The 20144-nt window shown below is 36.4% G+C and overlaps 1 protein-coding gene across 6 annotated transcripts in view; it reads right to left on the reverse strand.

Annotated features, from left to right (window-relative positions):
* The window catches only part of LOC131936737 (coronin-1A), a 72831-nt gene that overhangs the window by 24710 nt on the left and 27977 nt on the right, over positions 1 to 20144 (reverse strand). For 5 of the 6 annotated variants that reach the window (XM_059293799.1, XM_059293798.1, XM_059293802.1 and 2 more), the window contains exons 4-7: positions 3099 to 3248; positions 2820 to 2984; positions 2142 to 2258; positions 1622 to 1726 (exon numbers count right to left, since the gene is read on the reverse strand). In XM_059293799.1, the coding sequence (XP_059149782.1) occupies positions 1622 to 1726; positions 2142 to 2258; positions 2820 to 2984; positions 3099 to 3248 (537 nt within the window). The remainder of the gene's footprint in view (positions 1 to 1621; positions 1727 to 2141; positions 2259 to 2819; positions 2985 to 3098; positions 3249 to 20144) is intronic. The other variant, XM_059293801.1, reaches the window with a different exon arrangement.

Genomic DNA, 20144 nt, shown 5'->3' on the forward strand with positions numbered 1-20144 from the left:
TTACATGAGTGGCTGATGTAATATGTAGCTTACATGTGTGGCTGATGTAATATGTAGCCTACATGTGTGGCTATGTAATATGTAGCTTACATGTGTGGCTGATGTAATATGTAGCCTACATGTGTGGCTATGTAATATGTAGCTTACATGTGTGGCTGATGTAATATGTAGCTTACAAGTGTGGCTGATGTAATATGTAGCTTACATGTGTGGCTGATGTAGCTTACATGAGTGGCTGATGTAATATGTAGCTTACATGTGTGGCTGATGTAATATGTAGCTTACATGTGTGGCTGATGTAATATGTAGCTTACATGTGTGGCTGATGTAATATGTAACTTACATGTATGGCTGATGTAATATGTAGCTTACATGTGTGGCCGATGTAATATGTAGCTTACATGTGTGGCTGATGTAATATGTAGCTTACATGTGTGGCTGATGTAATATGTAGCTTACATGTGTGGCTGATGTAGCTTACATGTGTGGCTGATGTAGCTTACATGTGTGGCTGATGTAATATGTACCTTACATGTGTGGCTGATGTAATATGTAACTTACATGTGTGGCTGATGTAATATGTAGCTTACATGTGTGGCTGATGTAGCTTACATGTGTGGCTGATGTAATATGTAGCTTACATGTGTGGCTGATGTAGCTTACATGTGTGGCTGATGTAGCTTACATGTGTGGCTGATGTAGCTTACATGTGTGGCTGATGTAGCTTACATGTGTGGCTGATGTAATATGTACCTTACATGTGTGGCTGATGTAATATGTAACTTACATGTGTAGCTGATGTAATATGTAGCTTACATGTGTGGCTGATGTAGCTTACATGTGTGGCTGATGTAGCTTACATGTGTGGCTGATGTAGCTTACATGTGTGGCTGATGTAATATGTAACTTACATGTGTGGCTGATGTAATATGTAGCTTACATGTGTGGCTGATGTAATATGTAGCTTACATGTGTGGCTGATGTAATATGTAACTTACATGTGTGGCTGATGTAATATGTAGCTTACATGTGTGGCTGATGTAATATGTAGCTTACATGTGTGGCTGATGTAATATGTAGCTTACATGTGTGGCTGATGTAATATGTAGCTTACATGTGTGGCTGATGTAGCTTACATGTGTGGCTGATGTAATATGTAGCTTACATGTGTGGCTGATGTAGCTTACATGTGTGGCTGATGTAATATGTAGCTTACATGTGTGGCTGATGTAGCTTACATGTGTGGCTGATGTAATATGTAGCTTACATGTGTGGCTGATGTAGCTTACATGTGTGGCTGATGTAATATGTAGCTTACATGTGTGGCTGATGTAGCTTACATGTGTGGCTGATGTAGCTTACATGTGTGGCTGATGTAGCTTACATGTGTGGCTGATGTAGCTTACATGTGTGGCTGATATAGCTTACATGTGTGGCTGATGTAGCTTACATGTGTGGCTGATGTAGCTTACATGTGTGGCTGATATAGCTTACATGTGTGGCTGATGTAGCTTACATGTGTGGCTGATGTAGCTTACATGTGTGGCTGATGTAGCTTACATGTGTGGCTGATGTAGCTTACATGTGTGGCTGATGTGGCTGTGTAGAAAGATGTACTCACCTTTCCAGCCAAATAAACCACTTTTGTGTCAGCATCATAATACGGCAGTAAAATCCCACTGGCACAATCAATGTCAGTCAGTGACAGGGGGTGGCCACTCTTCCTCTGTGAAACAAACAAATTCAGTGAATAAATTATAACAAAGGGTGGCCACTCTTTCTCTGTGAAACAAACTCAGTGAATAAATTAGAACATAGAGCACAGGCCGTCCTAGTGAACAAACAAACAATATACGAACCATCAATGTGATTGTAGGAAGTTTTATAATTGTTTTTTAGAGATGGTGATTGAAGGGAGATTGAAAGCCTTACCAATGAGTTGGTCAACACTGACATTCCAGAAATAGTAAGGAAACCACATCAAACAATAACTCACCACATCCCACAATGCTTTAACTCACCACATCCCACAATGCTTTAACTCACCACATCCCACAATGCTTTAACTCACCACATCCCACAATGCTTTAACTCACCACATCCCACAATAACTCACCACATCCCACAATGCTTTAACTCACCACATCCCACAATGCATACTGCCTGTCGCTAGCCCTTGAGAAGCCTGTAGTAAAGATCTGGTTATCGGACACAAAGACCACTTTCGAGGTTTTTGTGCTCTGGTGACCTTCAAACTCCTGCAAGGTCAACAATGGATTATACTCCACATCTTTTTTTGTTTAAAGTTAAACTTAATAAAACTCATGTGTTATCAAACACTGACATGATGCCATTAAATAATACCATGTCACAAAACTATGAAGTCATGTCACTGAACTATGAGGCCATGACACAAAATTATGAGGTCATGTCACTGAATTATGAGGTCATGTCACTGAACTATGAGGTCGTGTCAAAGAACTATGAGGTCATGTCACTGAACTTTGAGGTCATGTCATTGAACTATGATGTCATGTCACTGAATTATGAGGTCATGTCATTGACCTATGAGGTCATGTCTTGACCTATGAGGTCATGTCATTGACCTATGAGGTCATGTCACAAAACTATGAGGTCATGTCACAAAACTATGAGGTCATGTCATTGACCTATGAGGTCATGTCACTGAACTATGAGGTCATGTCACAAAACTATGAGGTCATGTCATTGACCTTTGAGGTCATGTCATTGACCTATGAGGTCATGTCACTGAACTATGAGGTCATGTCATTGACCTATGAGGTCATGTCTTGACCCACCACTGCCACTTTGGCCAGCCGTGGGTCCATGATGCGAATCTTCTTGTCCTTGCAAGTGGAGGCTATGAGACTGCCATCCCTTCCCCAGGAAGCTGAGTAGATGGTGTCACTGTGGCTGTCTATACAAGTGATGGGTTCTGCCTGCTCCACATTCCAGATCATGATCTGGGGAAATGACAAACAGCATGTGACATGTCTAGAAAATGTCAGCCAGCCAGCCATGTAGTCAGCCAGCCAACCACCATGAAACAACTACCAAGAGACAACCAGATGACCTACCTTAAAATCAAAGCCCACAGACATAAGTATGTTGGCAGCACTGGTGTGCCAGTCTACGTATGCCACCCTGCGGGAGTGACCATGCAGGTCAGCTGACCAGTCAGTCAAGGTCCCCAACAGTCCTGCATCTGGTATAGTCCATACCTTCACCTGTACAACAACCAGGTTAACAGGTGTACATTAAAGGTGTGCTCTCTGAAGGGCAAAGGCTAAGACATCTTGATATAAGTTGAGTGACAGACTAAGACATCTCTAACTTGATATAAGTTGAGTGACAGACTAAGACATCTCTAACTTGATATAAGTTGAGTGACAGACTAAGACATCTCTAACTTGATATAAGTTGAGTGACAGACTAAGACATCTCTAACTTGATATAAGTTGATTGACTTACAGACTAAGACATCTCTAACTTGATATAAGTTGAGTGACAGGCTAAGACATCTCTAACTTGATATAAGTATAGTGACAGGCTAAGACATCTCTAACTTGATATAAGTTGAGTGACAGATTAAGACATCTATAACTTGATATAAGTTGAGTGACAGGCTAAGACATCTCTAACTTGATATAAGTTGATTGACAGGCTAAGACATCTCTAACTTGATATAAGTTGAGTGACAGACTAAGACATCTCTAACTTGATATAAGTTGAGTGACAGACTAAGACATCTCTAACTTGATATAAGTTGAGTGACAGACTAAGACATCTCTAACTTGATATAAGTTGATTGACAGGCTAAGACATCTCTAACTTGATATAAGTTGAGTGACAGACTAAGACATCTCTAACTTGATATAAGTTGAGTGACAGACTAAGACATCTATAACTTGATATAAGTTGAGTGACAGACTAAGACATCTCTAACTTGATATAAGTTGATTGACAGGCTAAGACATCTCTAACTTGATATAAGTTGAGTGACAGGCTAAGACATCTCTAACTTGATATAACTTGAGTGACAGACTGAGACATCTCAAACTTGATATAAGTTGAGTGACAGGCTAAGACATCTCTAACTTGATATAAGTTGAGTGACAGGCTAAGACATCTCTAACTTGATATAAGTTGAGTGACAGGCTAAGACATCTCTAACTTGATATAAGTTGAGTGACAGGCTAAGACATCTCTAACTTGATATAAGTTGAGTGACAGACTAAGACATCTCTAACTTGATATAAGTTGAGTGACAGACTAAGACATCTCTAACTTGATATAAGTTGAGTGACAGGCTAAGACATCTCTAACTTGATATAAGTTGAGTGACAGGCTAAGACATCTCTAACTTGATATAAGTTGAGTGACAGGCTAAGACATCTCTAACTTGATATAAGTTGAGTGACAGACTGAGACATCTCAAACTTGATATAAGTTGAGTGACAGACTAAGACATCTCTAACTTGATATAACTTGAGTGACAGGCTAAGACATCTCTAACTTGATATAACTTGAGTGACAGGCTAAGACATCTCTAACTTGATATAACTTGAGTGACAGACTAAGACATCTCTAACTTGATATAAGTTGAGTGACAGGCTAAGACATCTTGATATAAGTTGAGTGACAGACTAAGACATCTCTAACTTGATATAACTTGAGTGACAGACTAAGACATCTATAACTTGATATAAGTTGAGTGACAGGCTAAGACATCTCTAACTTGATATAAGTTGAGTGACAGGCTAAGACATCTCTAACTTGATATAAGTTGAGTGACAGGCTAAGACATCTCTAACTTGATATAAGTTGAGTGACAGGCTAAGACATCTCTAACTTGATATAAGTTGAGTGACAGGCTAAGACATCTCTAACTTGATATAAGTTGAGTGACAGGCTAAGACATCTCTAACTTGATATAAGTTGAGTGACAGACTAAGACATCTATAACTTGATATAAGTTGAGTGACAGGCTAAGACATCTCTAACTTGATATAAGTTGATTGACAGGCTAAGACATCTCTAACTTGATATAAGTTGAGTGACAGACTAAGACATCTATAACTTGATATAAGTTGAGTGACAGGCTAAGACATCTCTAACTTGATATAAGTTGAGTGACAGGCTAAGACATCTCTAACTTGATATAAGTTGAGTGACAGGCTAAGACATCTCTAACTTGATATAAGTTGAGTGACAGGCTAAGACATCTCTAACTTGATATAAGTTGAGTGACAGACTAAGACATCTATAACTTGATATAAGTTGAGTGACAGGCTAAGACATCTCTAACTTGATATAAGTTGATTGACAGGCTAAGACATCTCTAACTTGATATAAGTTGAGTGACAGGCTAAGACATCTCTAACTTGATATAAGTTGAGTGACAGGCTAAGACATCTCTAACTTGATATAAGTTGAGTGACAGACTAAGACATCTCTAACTTGATATAAGTTGAGTGACAGACTAAGACATCTCTAACTTGATATAAGTTGAGTGACAGGCTAAGACATCTCTAACTTGATATAAGTTGAGTGACAGGCTAAGACATCTCTAACTTGATATAAGTTGAGTGACAGACTAAGACATCTCTAACTTGATATAAGTTGAGTGACAGGCTAAGACATCTCTAACTTGATATAAGTTGAGTGACAGGCTAAGACATCTCTAACTTGATATAAGTTGAGTGACAGGCTAAGACATCTCTAACTTGATATAAGTTGAGTGACAGGCTAAGACATCTCTAACTTGATATAAGTTGAGTGACAGGCTAAGACATCTCTAACTTGATATAAGTTGAGTGACAGACTAAGACATCTCTAACTTGATATAAGTTGAGTGACAGGCTAAGACATCTCTAACTTGATATAAGTTGAGTGACAGGCTAAGACATCTCTAACTTGATATAAGTTGAGTGACAGACTAAGACATCTCTAACTTGATATAAGTTGAGTGACAGGCTAAGACATCTCTAACTTGATATAAGTTGAGTGACAGGCTAAGACATCTCTAACTTGATATAAGTTGAGTGACAGACTAAGACATCTCTAACTTGATATAAGTTGAGTGACAGACTAAGACATCTCTAACTTGATATAAGTTGAGTGACAGACTAAGACATCTCTAACTTGATATAAGTTGAGTGACAGACTAAGACATCTCTAACTTGATATAAGTTGAGTGACAGACTAAGACATCTCTAACTTGATATAAGTTGATTGACAGGCTAAGACATCTCAAACTTGATATAAGTTGAGTGACAGGCTAAGACATCTCTAACTTGATATAAGTTGATTGACAGGCTAAAACATCTCTAACTTGATATAAGTTGAGTGACAGACTAAGACATCTAAAACTTGATATAAGTTGAGTGACAGGCTAAGACATCTCTAACTTGATATAAGTTGAGTGACAGGCTAAGACATCTCTAACTTGATATAAGTTGAGTGACAGGCTAAGACATCTCTAACTTGATATAAGTTGAGTGACAGACTAAGACATCTCTAACTTGATATAAGTTGAGTGACAGGCTAAGACATCTCTAACTTGATATAAGTTGAGTGACAGGCTAAGACATCTCTAACTTGATATAAGTTGAGTGACAGGCTAAGACATCTCTAACTTGATATAAGTTGAGTGACAGGCTAAGACATCTCTAACTTGATATAAGTTGAGTGACAGACTAAGACATCTATAACTTGATATAAGTTGAGTGACAGACTAAGACATCTCTAACTTGATATAAGTTGAGTGACAGACTAAGACATCTCTAACTTGATATAAGTTGAGTGACAGGCTAAGACATCTCTAACTTGATATAAGTTGAGTGACAGACTAAGACATCTATAACTTGATATAAGTTGAGTGACAGACTAAGACATCTCTAACTTGATATAACTTGAGTGACAGACTAAGACATCTATAACTTGATATAAGTTGAGTGACAGGCTAAGACATCTCAAACTTGATATAAGTTGAGTGACAGGCTAAGACATCTCTAACTTGATATAAGTTGAGTGACAGGCTAAGACATCTCTAACTTGATATAAGTTGAGTGACAGACTAAGACATATCTAACTTGATATAAGTTGAGTGACAGACTAAGACATCTCTAACTTGATATAAGTTGAGTGACAGACTAAGACATCTCTAACTTGATATAACTTGAGTGACAGGCTAAGACATCTCTAACTTGATATAACTTGAGTGACAGGCTAAGACATCTCTAACTTGATATAACTTGAGTGACAGACTAAGACATCTCTAACTTGATATAAGTTGAGTGACAGGCTAAGACATCTTGATATAAGTTGAGTGACAGACTAAGACATCTCTAACTTGATATAACTTGAGTGACAGACTAAGACATCTATAACTTGATATAAGTTGAGTGACAGGCTAAGACATCTCTAACTTGATATAAGTTGAGTGACAGGCTAAGACATCTCTAACTTGATATAAGTTGAGTGACAGGCTAAGACATCTCTAACTTGATATAAGTTGAGTGACAGGCTAAGACATCTCTAACTTGATATAAGTTGAGTGACAGGCTAAGACATCTCTAACTTGATATAAGTTGAGTGACAGGCTAAGACATCTCTAACTTGATATAAGTTGAGTGACAGACTAAGACATCTATAACTTGATATAAGTTGAGTGACAGGCTAAGACATCTCTAACTTGATATAAGTTGATTGACAGGCTAAGACATCTCTAACTTGATATAAGTTGAGTGACAGACTAAGACATCTATAACTTGATATAAGTTGAGTGACAGGCTAAGACATCTCTAACTTGATATAAGTTGAGTGACAGGCTAAGACATCTCTAACTTGATATAAGTTGAGTGACAGGCTAAGACATCTCTAACTTGATATAAGTTGAGTGACAGGCTAAGACATCTCTAACTTGATATAAGTTGAGTGACAGACTAAGACATCTATAACTTGATATAAGTTGAGTGACAGGCTAAGACATCTCTAACTTGATATAAGTTGATTGACAGGCTAAGACATCTCTAACTTGATATAAGTTGAGTGACAGGCTAAGACATCTCTAACTTGATATAAGTTGAGTGACAGGCTAAGACATCTCTAACTTGATATAAGTTGAGTGACAGACTAAGACATCTCTAACTTGATATAAGTTGAGTGACAGACTAAGACATCTCTAACTTGATATAAGTTGAGTGACAGGCTAAGACATCTCTAACTTGATATAAGTTGAGTGACAGGCTAAGACATCTCTAACTTGATATAAGTTGAGTGACAGACTAAGACATCTCTAACTTGATATAAGTTGAGTGACAGGCTAAGACATCTCTAACTTGATATAAGTTGAGTGACAGGCTAAGACATCTCTAACTTGATATAAGTTGAGTGACAGGCTAAGACATCTCTAACTTGATATAAGTTGAGTGACAGGCTAAGACATCTCTAACTTGATATAAGTTGAGTGACAGGCTAAGACATCTCTAACTTGATATAAGTTGAGTGACAGACTAAGACATCTCTAACTTGATATAAGTTGAGTGACAGGCTAAGACATCTCTAACTTGATATAAGTTGAGTGACAGGCTAAGACATCTCTAACTTGATATAAGTTGAGTGACAGACTAAGACATCTCTAACTTGATATAAGTTGAGTGACAGGCTAAGACATCTCTAACTTGATATAAGTTGAGTGACAGGCTAAGACATCTCTAACTTGATATAAGTTGAGTGACAGACTAAGACATCTCTAACTTGATATAAGTTGAGTGACAGACTAAGACATCTCTAACTTGATATAAGTTGAGTGACAGACTAAGACATCTCTAACTTGATATAAGTTGAGTGACAGACTAAGACATCTCTAACTTGATATAAGTTGAGTGACAGACTAAGACATCTCTAACTTGATATAAGTTGATTGACAGGCTAAGACATCTCAAACTTGATATAAGTTGAGTGACAGGCTAAGACATCTCTAACTTGATATAAGTTGATTGACAGGCTAAGACATCTCTAACTTGATATAAGTTGAGTGACAGACTAAGACATCTAAAACTTGATATAAGTTGAGTGACAGGCTAAGACATCTCTAACTTGATATAAGTTGAGTGACAGGCTAAGACATCTCTAACTTGATATAAGTTGAGTGACAGGCTAAGACATCTCTAACTTGATATAAGTTGAGTGACAGACTAAGACATCTCTAACTTGATATAAGTTGAGTGACAGGCTAAGACATCTCTAACTTGATATAAGTTGAGTGACAGGCTAAGACATCTCTAACTTGATATAAGTTGAGTGACAGGCTAAGACATCTCTAACTTGATATAAGTTGAGTGACAGGCTAAGACATCTCTAACTTGATATAAGTTGAGTGACAGACTAAGACATCTATAACTTGATATAAGTTGAGTGACAGACTAAGACATCTCTAACTTGATATAAGTTGAGTGACAGACTAAGACATCTCTAACTTGATATAAGTTGAGTGACAGGCTAAGACATCTCTAACTTGATATAAGTTGAGTGACAGACTAAGACATCTATAACTTGATATAAGTTGAGTGACAGACTAAGACATCTCTAACTTGATATAACTTGAGTGACAGACTAAGACATCTATAACTTGATATAAGTTGAGTGACAGGCTAAGACATCTCTAACTTGATATAAGTTGAGTGACAGACTAAGACATCTCTAACTTGATATAAGTTGAGTGACAGGCTAAGACATCTCTAACTTGATATAAGTTGAGTGACAGACTAAGACATCTCTTACTTGATATAAGTTGAGTGACAGACTAAGACATCTCAAACTTGATATAAGTTGAGTGACAGGCTAAGACATCTCTAACCTGATATAAGTTGAGTGACAGGCTAAGACATCTCTAACTTGATATAAGTTGAGTGACAGACTAAGACATATCTAACTTGATATAAGTTGAGTGACAGACTAAGACATCTCTAACTTGATATAAGTTGAGTGACAGACTAAGACATCTCTAACTTGATATAAGTTGATTGACAGGCTAAGACATCTTTAACTTGATATAAGTTGATTGACAGGCTAAGACATCTCTAACTTGATATAAGTTGAGTGACAGACTAAGACATCTCTAACTTGATATAAGTTGAGTGACAGACTAAGACATCTCTAACTTGATATAAGTTGAGTGACAGACTAAGACATCTCTAACTTGATATAAGTTGATTGACAGGCTAAGACATCTCAAACTTGATATAAGTTGAGTGACAGGCTAAGACATCTCTAACTTGATATAAGTTGATTGACAGGCTAAGACATCTCTAACTTGATATAAGTTGAGTGACAGACTAAGACATCTAAAACTTGATATAAGTTGAGTGACAGGCTAAGACATCTCTAACTTGATATAAGTTGAGTGACAGGCTAAGACATCTCTAACTTGATATAAGTTGAGTGACAGGCTAAGACATCTCTAACTTGATATAAGTTGAGTGACAGACTAAGACATCTCTAACTTGATATAAGTTGAGTGACAGGCTAAGACATCTCTAACTTGATATAAGTTGAGTGACAGGCTAAGACATCTCTAACTTGATATAAGTTGAGTGACAGGCTAAGACATCTCTAACTTGATATAAGTTGAGTGACAGGCTAAGACATCTCTAACTTGATATAAGTTGAGTGACAGACTAAGACATCTATAACTTGATATAAGTTGAGTGACAGACTAAGACATCTCTAACTTGATATAAGTTGAGTGACAGACTAAGACATCTCTAACTTGATATAAGTTGAGTGACAGGCTAAGACATCTCTAACTTGATATAAGTTGAGTGACAGACTAAGACATCTATAACTTGATATAAGTTGAGTGACAGACTAAGACATCTCTAACTTGATATAACTTGAGTGACAGACTAAGACATCTATAACTTGATATAAGTTGAGTGACAGGCTAAGACATCTCTAACTTGATATAAGTTGAGTGACAGACTAAGACATCTCTAACTTGATATAAGTTGAGTGACAGGCTAAGACATCTCTAACTTGATATAAGTTGAGTGACAGACTAAGACATCTCTTACTTGATATAAGTTGAGTGACAGACTAAGACATCTCAAACTTGATATAAGTTGAGTGACAGGCTAAGACATCTCTAACTTGATATAAGTTGAGTGACAGGCTAAGACATCTCTAACTTGATATAAGTTGAGTGACAGACTAAGACATATCTAACTTGATATAAGTTGAGTGACAGACTAAGACATCTCTAACTTGATATAAGTTGAGTGACAGACTAAGACATCTCTAACTTGATATAAGTTGATTGACAGGCTAAGACATCTTTAACTTGATATAAGTTGATTGACAGGCTAAGACATCTCTAACTTGATATAAGTTGAGTGACAGACTAAGACATCTCTAACTTGATATAAGTTGAGTGACAGGCTAAGACATCTCTAACTTGATATAAGTTGAGTGACAGGCTAAGACATCTCTAACTTGATATAAGTTGAGTGACAGGCTAAGACATCTCTAACTTGATATAAGTTGAGTGACAGGCTAAGACATCTCTAACTTGATATAAGTTGAGTGACAGACTAAGACATCTATAACTTGATATAAGTTGAGTGACAGGCTAAGACATCTCTAACTTGATATAAGTTGATTGACAGGCTAAGACATCTCTAACTTGATATAAGTTGAGTGACAGGCTAAGACATCTCTAACTTGATATAAGTTGAGTGACAGGCTAAGACATCTCTAACTTGATATAAGTTGAGTGACAGGCTAAGACATCTCTAACTTGATATAAGTTGAGTGACAGGCTAAGACATCTCTAACTTGATATAAGTTGAGTGACAGACTAAGACATCTCTAACTTGATATAAGTTGAGTGACAGGCTAAGACATCTCTAACTTGATATAAGTTGAGTGACAGGCTAAGACATCTCTAACTTGATATAAGTTGAGTGACAGACTAAGACATCTCTAACTTGATATAAGTTGAGTGACAGGCTAAGACATCTCTAACTTGATATAAGTTGAGTGACAGGCTAAGACATCTCTAACTTGATATAAGTTGAGTGACAGACTAAGACATCTCTAACTTGATATAAGTTGAGTGACAGACTAAGACATCTCTAACTTGATATAAGTTGAGTGACAGACTAAGACATCTCTAACTTGATATAAGTTGAGTGACAGACTAAGACATCTCTAACTTGATATAAGTTGATTGACAGGCTAAGACATCTCAAACTTGATATAAGTTGAGTGACAGGCTAAGACATCTCTAACTTGATATAAGTTGAGTGACAGGCTAAGACATCTCTAACTTGATATAAGTTGAGTGACAGACTAAGACATCTCTAACTTGATATAAGTTGAGTGACAGACTAAGACATCTCTAACTTGATATAAGTTGAGTGACAGACTAAGACATCTCTAACTTGATATAAGTTGAGTGACAGGCTAAGACATCTCTAACTTGATATAAGTTGAGTGACAGACTAAGACATCTCTAACTTGATATAAGTTGAGTGACAGGCTAAGACATCTCTAACTTGATATAAGTTGAGTGACAGGCTAAGGCATCTCTAACTTGATATAAGTTGAGTGACAGACTAAGACATCTCTAACTTGATATAAGTTGAGTGACAGACTAAGACATCTCTAACTTGATATAAGTTGAGTGACAGGCTAAGACATCTCTAACTTGATATAAGTTGAGTGACAGGCTAAGACATCTCTAACTTGATATAAGTTGAGTGACAGACTAAGACATCTCTAACTTGATATAAGTTGAGTGACAGGCTAAGACATCTCTAACTTGATATAAGTTGAGTGACAGGCTAAGACATCTCTAACTTGATATAAGTTGAGTGACAGGCTAAGACATCTCTAACTTGATATAAGTTGAGTGACAGGCTAAGACATCTCTAACTTGATATAAGTTGAGTGACAGGCTAAGACATCTCTAACTTGATATAAGTTGAGTGACAGGCTAAGACATCTCTAACTTGATATAAGTTGAGTGACAGACTAAGACATCTCTAACTTGATATAAGTTGAGTGACAGGCTAAGACATCTCTAACTTGATATAAGTTGAGTGACAGGCTAAGACATCTCTAACTTGATATAAGTTGAGTGACAGACTAAGACATCTCTAACTTGATATAAGTTGAGTGACAGACTAAGACATCTCTAACTTGATATAAGTTGAGTGACAGACTAAGACATCTCTAACTTGATATAAGTTGATTGACAGGCTAAGACATCTCAAACTTGATATAAGTTGAGTGACAGGCTAAGACATCTCTAACTTGATATAAGTTGATTGACAGGCTAAGACATCTCTAACTTGATATAAGTTGAGTGACAGACTAAGACATCTAAAACTTGATATAAGTTGAGTGACAGGCTAAGACATCTCTAACTTGATATAAGTTGAGTGACAGGCTAAGACATCTCTAACTTGATATAAGTTGAGTGACAGGCTAAGACATCTCTAACTTGATATAAGTTGAGTGACAGACTAAGACATCTCTAACTTGATATAAGTTGAGTGACAGGCTAAGACATCTCTAACTTGATATAAGTTGAGTGACAGGCTAAGACATCTCTAACTTGATATAAGTTGAGTGACAGGCTAAGACATCTCTAACTTGATATAAGTTGAGTGACAGGCTAAGACATCTCTAACTTGATATAAGTTGAGTGACAGACTAAGACATCTATAACTTGATATAAGTTGAGTGACAGACTAAGACATCTCTAACTTGATATAAGTTGAGTGACAGACTAAGACATCTCTAACTTGATATAAGTTGAGTGACAGGCTAAGACATCTCTAACTTGATATAAGTTGAGTGACAGACTAAGACATCTATAACTTGATATAAGTTGAGTGACAGACTAAGACATCTCTAACTTGATATAACTTGAGTGACAGACTAAGACATCTATAACTTGATATAAGTTGAGTGACAGGCTAAGACATCTCTAACTTGATATAAGTTGAGTGACAGACTAAGACATCTCTAACTTGATATAAGTTGAGTGACAGGCTAAGACATCTCTAACTTGATATAAGTTGAGTGACAGACTAAGACATCTCTAACTTGATATAAGTTGAGTGACAGACTAAGACATCTCAAACTTGATATAAGTTGAGTGACAGGCTAAGACATCTCTAACTTGATATAAGTTGAGTGACAGGCTAAGACATCTCTAACTTGATATAAGTTGAGTGACAGACTAAGACATCTCTAACTTGATATAAGTTGAGTGACAGACTAAGACATCTCTAACTTGATATAAGTTGAGTGACAGACTAAGACATCTCTAACTTGATATAAGTTGATTGACAGGCTAAGACATCTTTAACTTGATATAAGTTGATTGACAGGCTAAGACATCTCTAACTTGATATAAGTTGAGTGACAGACTAAGACATCTCTAACTTGATATAAGTTGAGTGACAGGCTAAGACATCTCTAACTTGATATAAGTTGAGTGACAGGCTAAGACATCTCTAACTTGATATAAGTTGAGTGACAGGCTAAGACATCTCTAACTTGATATAAGTTGAGTGACAGGCTAAGACATCTCTAACTTGATATAAGTTGAGTGACAGACTAAGACATCTATAACTTGATATAAGTTGAGTGACAGGCTAAGACATCTCTAACTTGACATAAGTTGATTGACAGGCTAAGACATCTCTAACTTGATATAAGTTGAGTGACAGGCTAAGACATCTCTAACTTGATATAAGTTGAGTGACAGGCTAAGACATCTCTAACTTGATATAAGTTGAGTGACAGGCTAAGACATCTCTAACTTGATATAAGTTGAGTGACAGACTAAGACATCTCTAACTTGATATAAGTTGAGTGACAGGCTAAGACATCTCTAACTTGATATAAGTTGAGTGACAGGCTAAGACATCTCTAACTTGATATAAGTTGAGTGACAGGCTAAGACATCTCTAACTTGATATAAGTTGAGTGACAGGCTAAGACATCTCTAACTTGATATAAGTTGAGTGACAGGCTAAGACATCTCTAACTTGATATAAGTTGAGTGACAGACTAAGACATCTCTAACTTGATATAAGTTGAGTGACAGGCTAAGACATCTCTAACTTGATATAAGTTGAGTGACAGGCTAAGACATCTCTAACTTGATATAAGTTGAGTGACAGACTAAGACATCTCTAACTTGATATAAGTTGAGTGACAGGCTAAGACATCTCTAACTTGATATAAGTTGAGTGACAGGCTAAGACATCTCTAACTTGATATAAGTTGAGTGACAGACTAAGACATCTCTAACTTGATATAAGTTGAGTGACAGACTAAGACATCTCTAACTTGATATAAGTTGAGTGACAGACTAAGACATCTCTAACTTGATATAAGTTGAGTGACAGACTAAGACATCTCTAACTTGATATAAGTTGATTGACAGGCTAAGACATCTCAAACTTGATATAAGTTGAGTGACAGGCTAAGATATCTCTAACTTGATATAAGTTGAGTGACAGGCTAAGACATCTCTAACTTGATATAAGTTGAGTGACAGACTAAGACATCTCTAACTTGATATAAGTTGAGTGACAGGCTAAGACATCTCTAACTTGATATAAGTTGAGTGACAGGCTAAGACATCTCTAACTTGATATAAGTTGAGTGACAGGCTAAGACATCTCTAACTTGATATAAGTTGAGTGACAGGCTAAGACATCTCTAACTTGATATAAGTTGAGTGACAGACTAAGACATCTATAACTTGATATAAGTTGAGTGACAGACTAAGACATCTCTAACTTGATATAAGTTGAGTGACAGACTAAGACATCTCTAACTTGATATAAGTTGAGTGACAGGCTAAGACATCTCTAACTTGATATAAGTTGAGTGACAGACTAAGACATCTCTAACTTGATATAAGTTGATTGACAGGCTAAGACATCTTTAACTTGATATAAGTTGATTGACAGGCTAAGACATCTCTAACTTGATATAAGTTGAGTGACAGACTAAGACATCTCTAACTTGATATAAGTTGAGTGACAGGCTAAGACATCTCTAACTTGATATAAGTTGATTGACAGGCTAAGACATCTTTAACTTGATATAAGTTGATTGACAGGCTAAGACATCTCTAACTTGATATAAGTTGAGTGACAGACTAAGACATCTCTAACTTGATATAAGTTGAGTGACAGGCTAAGACATCTCTAACTTGATATAAGTTGAGTGACAGGCTAAGACATCTCTAACTTGATATAAGTTGAGTGACAGACTAAGACATCTATAACTTGATATAAGTTGAGTGACAGACTAAGACATCTCTAACTCGATATAAGTTGAGTGACAGACTAAGACATCTCTAACTTGATATAAGTTGAGTGACAGGCTAAGACATCTCTAACTTGATATAAGTTGAGTGACAGACTAAGACATCTATAACTTGATATAAGTTGAGTGACAGACTAAGACATCTCTAACTTGATATAACTTGAGTGACAGACTAAGACATCTATAACTTGATATAAGTTGAGTGACAGGCTAAGACATCTCTAACTTGATATAAGTTGAGTGACAGACTAAGACATCTCTAACTTGATATAAGTTGAGTGACAGGCTAAGACATCTCTAACTTGATATAAGTTGAGTGACAGACTAAGACATCTCTAACTTGATATACGTTGAGTGACAGACTAAGACATCTCAAACTTGATATAAGTTGAGTGACAGGCTAAGACATCTCTAACTTGATATAAGTTGAGTGACAGGCTAAGACATCTCTAACTTGATATAAGTTGAGTGACAGACTAAGACATCTCTAACTTGATATAAGTTGAGTGACAGACTAAGACATCTCTAACTTGATATAAGTTGAGTGACAGACTAAGACATCTCTAACTTGATATAAGTTGATTGACAGGCTAAGACATCTTTAACTTGATATAAGTTGATTGACAGGCTAAGACATCTCTAACTTGATATAAGTTGAGTGACAGACTAAGACATCTCTAACTTGATATAAGTTGAGTGACAGGCTAAGACATCTCTAACTTGATATAAGTTGAGTGACAGGCTAAGACATCTCTAACTTGATATAAGTTGAGTGACAGGCTAAGACATCTCTAACTTGATATAAGTTGAGTGACAGACTAAGACATCTCTAACTTGATATAAGTTGAGTGACAGGCTAAGACATCTCTAACTTGATATAAGTTGAGTGACAGGCTAAGACATCTCTAACTTGATATAAGTTGAGTGACAGACTAAGACATCTCTAACTTGATATAAGTTGAGTGACAGACTAAGACATCTCTAACTTGATATAAGTTGAGTGACAGGCTAAGACATCTCTAACTTGATATAAGTTGAGTGACAGACTAAGACATCTCTAACTTGATATAAGTTGAGTGACAGACTAAGACATCTCAAACTTGATATAAGTTGAGTGACAGGCTAAGACATCTCTAACTTGATATAAGTTGAGTGACAGGCTAAGACATCTCTAACTTGATATAAGTTGAGTGACAGACTAAGACATCTCTAACTTGATATAAGTTGAGTGACAGACTAAGACATCTCTAACTTGATATAAGTTGAGTGACAGACTAAGACATCTCTAACTTGATATAAGTTGATTGACAGGCTAAGACATCTTTAACTTGATATAAGTTGATTGACAGGCTAAGACATCTCTAACTTGATATAAGTTGAGTGACAGACTAAGACATCTCTAACTTGATATAAGTTGAGTGACAGGCTAAGACATCTCTAACTTGATATAAGTTGAGTGACAGGCTAAGACATCTCTAACTTGATATAAGTTGAGTGACAGGCTAAGACATCTCTAACTTGATATAAGTTGAGTGACAGGCTAAGACATCTCTAACTTGATATAAGTTGAGTGACAGACTAAGACATCTATAACTTGATATAAGTTGAGTGACAGGCTAAGACATCTCTAACTTGATATAAGTTGATTGACAGGCTAAGACATCTCTAACTTGATATAAGTTGAGTGACAGGCTAAGACATCTCTAACTTGATATAAGTTGAGTGACAGGCTAAGACATCTCTAACTTGATATAAGTTGAGTGACAGGCTAAGACATCTCTAACTTGATATAAGTTGAGTGACAGACTAAGACATCTCTAACTTGATATAAGTTGAGTGACAGGCTAAGACATCTCTAACTTGATATAAGTTGAGTGACAGGCTAAGACATCTCTAACTTGATATAAGTTGAGTGACAGGCTAAGACATCTCTAACTTGAAATAAGTTGAGTGACAGGCTAAGACATCTCTAACTTGATATAAGTTGAGTGACAGGCTAAGACATCTCTAACTTGATATAAGTTGAGTGACAGACTAAGACATCTCTAACTTGATATAAGTTGAGTGACAGGCTAAGACATCTCTAACTTGATATAAGTTGAGTGACAGGCTAAGACATCTCTAACTTGATATAAGTTGAGTGACAGACTAAGACATCTCTAACTTGATATAAGTTGAGTGACAGGCTAAGACATCTCTAACTTGATATAAGTTGAGTGACAGGCTAAGACATCTCTAACTTGATATAAGTTGAGTGACAGACTAAGACATCTCTAACTTGATATAAGTTGAGTGACAGACTAAGACATCTCTAACTTGATATAAGTTGAGTGACAGACTAAGACATCTCTAACTTGATATAAGTTGAGTGACAGACTAAGACATCTCTAACTTGATATAAGTTGATTGACAGGCTAAGACATCTCAAACTTGATATAAGTTGAGTGACAGGCTAAGACATCTCTAACTTGATATAAGTTGATTGACAGGCTAAGACATCTCTAACTTGATATAAGTTGAGTGACAGACTAAGACATCTCAAACTTGATATAAGTTGAGTGACAGGCTAAGACATCTCTAACTTGATATAAGTTGAGTGACAGGCTAAGACATCTCTAACTTGATATAAGTTGAGTGACAGGCTAAGACATCTCTAACTTGATATAAGTTGAGTGACAGACTAAGACATCTCTAACTTGATATAAGTTGAGTGACAGACTAAGACATCTCTAACTTGATATAAGTTGATTGACAGGCTAAGACATCTTTAACTTGATATAAGTTGATTGACAGGCTAAGACATCTCTAACTTGATATAAGTTGAGTGACAGACTAAGACATCTCTAACTTGATATAAGTTGAGTGACAGGCTAAGACATCTCTAACTTGATATAAGTTGAGTGACAGGCTAAGACATCTCTAACTTGATATAAGTTGAGTGACAGGCTAAGACATCTCTAACTTGATATAAGTTGAGTGACAGGCTAAGACATCTCTAACTTGATATAAGTTGAGTGACAGACTAAGACATCTATAACTTGATATAAGTTGAGTGACAGGCTAAGACATCTCTAACTTGATATAAGTTGATTGACAGGCTAAGACATCTCTAACTTGATATAAGTTGAGTGACAGGCTAAGACATCTCTAACTTGATATAAGTTGAGTGACAGGCTAAGACATCTCTAACTTGATATAAGTTGAGTGACAGGCTAAGACATCTCTAACTTGATATAAGTTGAGTGACAGACTAAGACATCTCTAACTTGATATAAGTTGAGTGACAGGCTAAGACATCTCTAACTTGATATAAGTTGAGTGACAGGCTAAGACATCTCTAACTTGATATAAGTTGAGTGACAGGCTAAGACATCTCTAACTTGATATAAGTTGAGTGACAGGCTAAGACATCTCTAACTTGATATAAGTTGAGTGACAGGCTAAGACATCTCTAACTTGATATAAGTTGAGTGACAGACTAAGACATCTCTAACTTGATATAAGTTGAGTGACAGGCTAAGACATCTCTAACTTGATATAAGTTGAGTGACAGGCTAAGACATCTCTAACTTGATATAAGTTGAGTGACAGACTAAGACATCTCTAACTTGATATAAGTTGAGTAACAGGCTAAGACATCTCTAACTTGATATAAGTTGAGTGACAGGCTAAGACATCTCTAACTTGATATAAGTTGAGTGACAGACTAAGACATCTCTAACTTGATATAAGTTGAGTGACAGACTAAGACATCTCTAACT

Source organism: Physella acuta, unplaced genomic scaffold (genome assembly GCF_028476545.2).
Source record: "Physella acuta isolate Inbredline_101_S28 unplaced genomic scaffold, ASM2847654v3 ptg000186l, whole genome shotgun sequence".
In the NCBI taxonomy this organism is placed as follows: Eukaryota; Metazoa; Mollusca; class Gastropoda; family Physidae; genus Physella; species Physella acuta.